The 8,800-nt window shown below is 43.3% G+C and overlaps 1 protein-coding gene across 1 annotated transcript in view; it reads left to right on the top strand.

The window, feature by feature from the left end:
- Nucleotides 1-8,800, top strand: part of STAB2 (stabilin 2) — a 79,716-nt gene that overhangs the window by 64,221 nt on the left and 6,695 nt on the right. The window contains exons 51-58 of the mRNA XM_057384977.1: nucleotides 1,023-1,079; nucleotides 1,488-1,611; nucleotides 2,731-2,880; nucleotides 4,842-4,946; nucleotides 5,212-5,319; nucleotides 6,793-6,986; nucleotides 8,045-8,186; nucleotides 8,463-8,596. Of these exons, the coding sequence (XP_057240960.1) occupies nucleotides 1,023-1,079; nucleotides 1,488-1,611; nucleotides 2,731-2,880; nucleotides 4,842-4,946; nucleotides 5,212-5,319; nucleotides 6,793-6,986; nucleotides 8,045-8,186; nucleotides 8,463-8,596 (1,014 nt within the window). The remainder of the gene's footprint in view (nucleotides 1-1,022; nucleotides 1,080-1,487; nucleotides 1,612-2,730; nucleotides 2,881-4,841; nucleotides 4,947-5,211; nucleotides 5,320-6,792; nucleotides 6,987-8,044; nucleotides 8,187-8,462; nucleotides 8,597-8,800) is intronic.

Below are 8,800 nucleotides of genomic sequence, written 5' to 3'. Positions count from 1 at the left end.
TGGCCAGGGAAAGGTTAGGGGRGCAGCACAACTGTGGGAATTCTGTACCCACATGGAGCAGCACACCGGACGAGTGGGTCCAGTTCTGACCGTAAAAAAAAGTAAAAATTGGAGCAAGGACAAAACTTTCTATCGTGCTTTTAAATTGAAATGCACAGAAATCRCATTGACAAAGTTGTTTTTAGTGAAATGACAGCACTGCTACTCCAGCAGCACAGGGTGGGAAGGACACAAGGCAGAACTGCCTCCTCTGTCTCAGGGTTTTTGACCTGAGATGGTCAAAATGGTTTCTGCCATTTCTTGTTTTTGACACACCTGAACAGGCACTGCCAGCACAGAGTGCTGTCAACTTTCCTCTGGGAACTTTGSTGGGTCCCTCAAATGGGACTTTTTAAAGCCACCTTCAAATTATTTCGAGATCAAGTTGACTTCAGTTTCATTTTAACATCTGAAAAAATTACCTRGAGGCAATTGAAAAATCAGGTAGTCAGTCTTAAAGTTTATCAGAACATGTATTTCAATTATAAAACCAATGATTTTGTACACCCTAACTGCTCCAATTGCCTTTGGTTTATGATTTCTTTAAATGAAATTAAATAAACATCATTTCATCAGATCTGGTGAGCACTTCCTAGAAGTAAACTTTTATCTGTACTCCAAATGAGACATTCAGATCTGATATGGACCATGTTTGGACAATGTTCATCACCTCTTCCATTTCCTTAAATTCAGAGCCCTTTCTTCTTCCAGAACTTATATTCTGGTATCAAATCTATTTTCTTGTATTTTGTGGCACTAAATTATTGCCACTRTTTTGTGTCATTCTCCTCTCTTGTTTCTCTAAAGTTTTCTGTTCATTTTTTAGGTGTGATAAGCCTTATTTTTCTCCRCTCACATTTCTGCTCTTGTAAAACAGACTCTTTGTCCAAGTCAAATGGCCTTCTGCAGCCATTATTTTGATACACTATTTTAAAATACTGTTTAAATAGGTTTGTTTTTATGGTTTTTTTTTCCTTTTCCAGGGCCACTGTGCTAGCTGTTTCAGCAAATCTAAATGCCCTCCAGGGACAAAACCGAAGGTAATACATCTAAATCCCACATGCAAGCAGTCTAACTTGCTCTTCTCTGTACTTCACAGAATGAAACTAGAAAAAAGTTGTTTAGAATTAATAAAAAGAGAACCTTTGATGGTATTATTATTATATTATGAAGGGACAGAGCTGTCCCAGGTGCAGTGGGGAGGGGATGCTGGGTGGTGTCACTGTAAAAGCAATTCAGGTAAGCCCAAAGCAGCCCCTGCTCTCTCATTGATGGTGTTTGGCACTTCAGGAATCAGAGAAGCTCTGGCTCTCCCACCCACACTTCTCTACACATCACACCTTGAGTCAATAGACAGCAGAAATTTAAAGAGGGAAAATAACCAAACATCCACCCAGCACTCAATTGCGTGTGTTTTCCCCGCTCCTGTCTTTGCAYTCCCACCCCAGGAAGGAATCCAGTGGTGCACCTACGAGTCCTACGGGCTGCGGAGGGACGGCTGCCGCAGGAACTGCTCCATGGCCATCCAGGTGGCCAAATGCTGCAGGGGCTACTTCGGGCCAGACTGCCAAGGTAGGGATCAAACCCCTCTGTGCCCCTTCCCCCTCCCCAGCACAGCCAAAACTGCGAGAATTGGGATWATGGGCACCAACATGAGGCAACTCGGCTGCGAGAGCTGAAGAACACAAAGTGTTAGCTGCCTTTTCAATTCAAATTATCTTTTTTCTCACTTTTTTTTTTTTTTTTCACATTTACACTCCATAGCAGCGTGAAGTTTAGTACAGTGTAGTTTGTCATGGCACCAGACTCRGGTTCACTCAGGAATGGCTCAGCACAGACAAGCTCAGAAATTGTAATTCTGTCGCTATTCTCTGACATAAAAGAATAGATACAAAATACACAAAAAGTGGGTGAAAAAACAGAAAGAAAGAAGGATTTTATTGTGGGATAAGCTTTTTTTATTTATTTTAGCAGCTAGTGCATACATTTGTGTYAAACATACATTGGTCAGTGAGACTGTCACTTTCTACTCAACAGCATAGGATTGGTAGGTTTGCAAAAGCTACAGTGTTAGTAATGTTTATAATTGTAAGCTACTTGCATTATTAATTTTACATTCTAATCTTCTTTTTTTTTTAAGACAGCTAAGGATGTGGCGTTTTATTCCCATGCAAGCTGTTAACACTCCCTACATAATTCTGCAGAGATGGAGACAATTTGGGACGCTCCATCCCAACTGTTTGTCAGCAGGCACTGCCCAGATGTGCTCCTTCATCTGGCAGCCCTGCAGGGAAGCAGGATGAGGGTCCCATGGGGTCAGGACACCCTGAGGGGTGTGCAGGGTCACATTTGGGGTCAGGATCTCTGCTGGCACATCGCTCCAGCCCTGCCCGTTTCACACACACACCCTTTGGGCTGTCACTGACAGCATCCAGAGATGCACCAGAAAGGCTGCATTTGGGCAGTGCCGCTCACAGACAGCTCTGAAGGAGCAGCAGCCACATCCAGCACCCAAAAATCACGGCTGGGACGATGCTCAGCCACTTTTTGCCAGGAATGACAGCGTGCCAAGGAATTTGGAGCGCGGCCACTTCCAGAGCCTCAGCAGAGATCAGTGCCTGTTACAGAACGGCAAATCCCCAACAGTGACAACGAATAAAGCTGAGCTGAAGATCCACCTCTCTCTTGCAGCTTGCCCAGGGGGTGCAGAGAGCCCCTGCAATGGGCACGGCTCCTGTGACGATGGCTACTCGGGGACTGGCCAGTGCCACTGCCAGGGTGGCTTCACCGGCAGCGCCTGCGAGCTCTGCCAGCCGGGCAGATACGGCTTCTCCTGCAGGGGTATGTCCTGTTCCCCCTCCCAAACCCATCCCAAAGTGTTCTGTCAGTCTGAGATGCTGATTGACACAAGGAATGCTTCCCTCTCAACAMCAGCCTTTTTGCTGGGAGCTCCTAAAATCCACCTCCCCGCGGTTTTAAATGTAAAACCACCAGCAGGATCAGCATCCCTCCTTAAAATTAAATGTTTTCCTGACATTAAGACTTCAGATAAAAAGTTACAGCTTCCAACTTTACAACATATTAAGGCTTCCATCCTAACCCTGTGTTTCTCCCAAGGCACGCAGGATGGGGGGTACAGGCAAGACAAATATTCAGGATTATGCTCACCTACAGTCCACCCACTTAAAAGCACAAAATGTAAGAGCTGTTAGCCTGAAACCTATTAAATTTAAGAGAAAAAAAAAATTTTATAGCCCCTTCTCTTTGATGTTGGTTTAAATCAGGCAAAAATTAACTCAGCCGATGAAATTTTAAAAAGCCAGCAAGTGAAGCTCCTTTTCAGCAGGACAGGCATGCAAAAAAGTCAATTCCACCAATCCCATATAATTGTCTACTTTAAACAAAAATATTTCAGGGAGAAAGATAAGGCCATAAAGGATTTTACAGCATTATTACACTATAAAACAGAGAGCCATGAATAATACTCTAAGAAGGATTTAGCACATAAACTATTGCAGGGCCCAGAGAGGAGGGCAAAAAACATCCCCTATGGATTAAATCAGACCATCACACCTCAAGCTGCAGGGCAGATGGAGCAGAGCCTTGTCTATAACAGGAACTGAAGGAATCCAAAAGATTTTAGTCATAAAAATATCCAAAACCTAAAAAATAAAAAAAAAATTACAGGTAACTTATCTATGTTTTATTGCAAAGCTCACTAACCTCATCTGTGACTTCTCCCACACAGCAACCAAGCCCTCTCCTTCCTCACAYCTCATTTTACTCTGGTTTCTCCTCAATTAACAGCTACAGCTCCTTAGGACTGRTCTGTGTGGGTCTYCAGCTCTTCCCTGCCACAGTCCTTKGTGGAGTTCACTGTTCTGCTCCAATATGCAGATCAATCCTCCTTTTTAGAGGTGCATTGACCCAATGCCAGTTATAAAAAACATAGGAGCAAAGGATAATTTAGGCTGGAAGGGGTTTTGGAAGGTCTCTACCCCAATCCTCTTCTCAAAACAGGGTTAGTTCKGAGCTCACCCTGTTCAGGATTTATCCYGYCAAGGACTTGCAAACCTCTGATGCTTGATGATTCTTGCCTTTGATTTAATACACCCTTTTTATATATCTTATTTTCCCTTTTAGATTTTTTTCTGCACCCTTTACGTATTCCTTTGTACCCTTTGCCTACATGCCTGTAATTCTTGTAGCCTGATACTCCAGCTTAGTTTTAAGATTCTTCTAGCAGAAGACCAAACATCCTCAGCAAGCTCATGCTATCTCAAAACTCGAGTTGAGGATGTAACCAGGGTTGAAGCCTTTTTTTAGAACACATTCTGTAAACTGGGCTCTGCCTCATCTTGGGGGCTTCTTTAGAACAGAGGGATATTAGTTAATTTGTTAAGTTTCTTATTGGGGGATTCTAGACAGATATGCTAATTTGTGAGGCCTATGAAAATTTTATATACGTTATATGGGGGTGCATCTCAGCGTGTCCCACCTTGAAGAGCTGTGCACCTGGGATTCTATTAAAATATCAAGGTAAAACCCTTTTATCCCCTTAACTGTGTCTACTTCATAATTCTGAGACAGCCAAAAGGCAGCACCTCCAAGGATGAAGGTTCCTCCACTGCTCTGGGCAGTGTGCTCCTCTCCTCACGTGGCCTCATGGTGAAATCCCACAAAATCTGACTCCCTAAATTATTGCTGGGTAACACTGTGCCTAAACCACCCCGRTTTTGTTCCTCTAGAGAAAAATTTTCCCCTTTCCCACTCTGCAAKCTGCCTCTGTGTTTCTGTTGCAGCTTGTGAGTGCCAGAACAAGGGGCAGTGTGACGAAGGAGCCTCGGGGACGGGACGGTGTTTCTGTGCCACGGGATGGACGGGCCGGCGCTGTGAAACCAAGCTGGGTCTGTGCCTCATAGTTGAGAGAGAAAGGGTTMATGATGTGATCAGGCATCTAAGGGCATTTAGGGACTGAGGAGAAATGCCTTCACCCCACTCCTCTTCTGTGATATGGAAAGAGGAGTTCTGACCTCCACTGTGGCGGTCAAAAAAATAAAATTCCTGCAAGTTTTCCAGTTAGCCAGGCCGGTGTGAAGGGTTGTCCCGTGTGAAAYGAGGGCATTGCAGTGCCAAAGCTCTTTATTGCAGCTGTCCTTGCCTTCCCTGCAGCTCTGCCACCCGTGTGCTCCCCGAGCTGCTCGGTCCATGCCGTGTGCACCCAGAACAACACGTGCCAGTGCAAACCGCTCTACGATGGGGACGGTGTCACCTGCACAGGTGAGCTCCCCATGTCACCCCAGCCACAGGGCAGCTCCTTCCCTCTGCTCAACACCTGTCCCCTCGAAATATTGCCCATCCAAACRTCCACGGTGCAGCAAGTGAGGCAAATTCAGGATACGCAGAGATCACGTTTTTCTAAATCAGGAGGGTGACGTCTCCGAGCAGTGCCATGGGCAGAAAGGTTCTCAGTCAGGGGTTTAAGGTGGGTTTTGCTCAGAGGATTCAAGGATATCAAAGGGTTTTTCCAACAGAAATGATTCTATGGTTTTTTTTTTTGGGATGTTCCCTGGCAACATCGCTGCAGAAAGAACAGCTGTGATTTCTCAGCCAGGTGTCTGCACCTTCCAAAGCCAACCTGGCTGCAAGTCTGAGAGATGGAACCACATCTCCTGAACCAAGAGCTTCCTGACAAGGAATATATATCCCCTCAGGGATAGACTTCACAGAAATTCAGTAATTCTGTCAGTGGAATTAGAATTCAAATTTAGAATTAACAATTCAGRAATTCAGGCAATGGAAACAGTGCTTTTTTTCCCCCAAAAAAGTATTCTAGTATTCTTAGTGTGAAATATATTATAGATTTTAAAGCAGGCTTTATTAATACTATATTTATATGAAAGCACTTGAATGAACCCTTTTTGTGAAAAAAAAATAGGGAAAAAGTGGGCTATGAATTTGGACACCCCCTTGCCATGCAATGTCTACATTCAGTTCTTTAGGTCTGAGAGGAATAAAATGTAAAAATACCCCTTCATCTGAATGCAACAATCAATCTATATATCTATATTATATATATAAATATATTTGAGATATAATATTTTTATATATTTTAATATCTTTATTAATATACATAGTAAAGCAGACATACATTCTTAAGAAGACTTTACTAATATTATCTATTTTATTTATATATTTATATATAGATACATATCTCATATGTTTATATATTTCATATGTTTATATATTTCATATAAATATATTATATATAAATATATATTATATATAAATATATATTATATATAAATATATATTTTTTATAAATATGTTATATATAGGAATATATTATATATTATACATATTATATATATTATATATAGATTATACATAGAATAATATATATTGTATATAGAATAATATTGAATATGTGTTATAATATATAATGTAAAATATAATATATATTAAATACTACATAACTTATAAGCTATAGTATATAGTATTACAATGTATACTGTATAATGTATCTTATATATATTTGAATATATAGACTGTGTCGCATATTTTATATATATTACATATTTTTATATATTTACATATAAAATTTTATTAATTTTAAATAATGTTTTATTATATATTTATTAACATTATCTCTACTAAAGCAGACTTATTTTTAAATTTAAAAATGAATGAAGTTTTAAAATTCACATCTTTTCAAAGCAGATTTCACTCCCTTGTCTCCTTCCTGCCCCGCAGCTGCAGACCTGTGCAAACAGAGCAATGGTGGGTGCCACAAGGAGGCCGATTGCAGCCAGGTTGGGGTGAAAATCTTCTGCAGCTGCCACAGGGGCTACAAAGGAGATGGTTTCAGTTGCCTCCCVATCAACCCTTGTGCCGATGGCTTCAACGGGGGCTGCCACGAGCACGCTGTCTGCATTGTCATCGGCCCCGTGAGTGGAATTCTTCCCTTCCCTTCCCTTCCCAGCAGCAAAATCTCTGCTGTTCCTCCCCAGTGCCAGCAGAATCCTCCTCTGGATGGATCCCACTCTGCGCCTCTCAAATCCCTGTTTTCCCAAATAACCTTTGCTGAGCTCCAGGCTGCTTCCCACACCACTTTGGGATGGGAAGCATTCTCCCTTTTCAAAGAGTTTGTCAGCTTTGCTCTGGGGAACGGGGTAACACAGAACACGGGGTATTTTTCATGAGTAGCTTTTCTATCCCACTCTTACCTCTGCCCTAACTAGATACACTTATTTGCAAGAGGAATTTGTTGGATCAAAATYAAATGTTTTGGAGGCTAAAGAAAGGGACAGCTGGGAGGACAATGTCACTTATTGGTTGCTGGGGCTCAACTTAAAAAGCTCTGCAAATTCCCTGTCCCACACAGTCAGAGTGSYTGGGGGAAGATTGTGCAGGTGACTYAGTCCAGCATTTCTCCTGGTGCTTTCAGGATCACTTGTCCATCCCATTTTGGTGCCTGAGCTGTTTTCCAGGGCTGATCCAAAAAAAATCCTGCTGCTAATCCATTCCAGCTGTCAACCACCACGACCCCCAGATGCCACCAATTCCTGCTTGGTTTACAGTTCTCATTAATCATTATCAGTGGGCTCTTCAATTCCTTTCCTTGCTTCCATGCCAAATCATTTAAATATCCTTTTGATACATTTGCCATCCATTTTTGTGAATTAGGTGTCGTACAACCCTCCAATGCATCCTTTTTTAGCTTTGTGGGTGAAATTATGCTTTGGTGTTAATTCAGCAAAGTTTGCACAAAGTGCAAATTTTTGATTGGTTGTTGGTAGCAACTTTCCTGTTTGGTAGCAAACTTTCCTGTTTGGTAGCAACTTTCCTGTTTGGTAGCAACTTTCCTGTTTGGTAGCAACTTTCCTGTTTGCCCTCCTGCAAAAATCAAGTGAAATTTTTCCAGCATTTCAGGCTGTTGCCCAAAAAATCATTTTTATGTCAGCTGAATGCTTCTGTTGGCCTTTTCCCTTCTGCCTCTGTGCAGGACAAACGCAGGTGTGAATGCAAGAACAATTTTATTGGGGATGGGATGAACTGCTCGGCGCTGCAGCTGCCCCTGGACCGCTGCCTGCAGGACAACGGGCAGTGCCACCCCGATGCTGACTGCACTGATCTGCATTTCCAAGGTGAGCCTGGCACACCCTGCACACCCTCAGCCTGGGGAGGGGTYCATCAGCTCCCTCTGACCCCCAGCCATGTCCCCATGAAGCAGTGGGRTCACAGCCAGAATGTGTGCTCACATACCTGGTGATGCCACCAGCCAGGTAGGGATGTTCCCCCGAAAGAATCCATCTGTCGTGGCCACATTTCTCAAAATTCCCGGGTGTTTTCCTGGCACAGCTGGCTCTCCTCCAGCCATGGAGAGCCCTGCAGGGAGAGCTGGTTGTGCCCTGTCCTTGCAGACTCCACGCTGGGGGTGTTCCACCTGCGCTCGCCGCTGGGCCAGTACAGGATGAGCTATGAGAGGGCCAGTGAGGCTTGTGCCAACCAGTCGGCCACCGTGGCCACCTACAGCCAGCTCCTCTACGCACAGAAGGTGAGCAGCCCTCTCTGAGGGAGGACATCCCCAAAATGGCTGAGCCACAGTGTAAATGGAGAGAGAGGAGCAAAGGTTTAAGCYGCTCTGTGACAATAATCTCCATTTTCCCCCCTTTCCTTCACCCTGGGGTGTTTTACTGAGAGCAGCTTTCGGGTGCTTTTTTTTTTTTTTCCCTGGGGTGTTTTACTGAGAGCAGCTTTC

Source organism: Malurus melanocephalus, unplaced genomic scaffold (assembly GCF_030028575.1).
Source record: "Malurus melanocephalus ecotype Western Australia unplaced genomic scaffold, MMel_1.1 scaffold_763, whole genome shotgun sequence".
In the NCBI taxonomy this organism is placed as follows: Eukaryota; Metazoa; Chordata; class Aves; order Passeriformes; family Maluridae; genus Malurus; species Malurus melanocephalus.
This window is presented reverse-complemented; position numbering and strand designations above follow the sequence as displayed.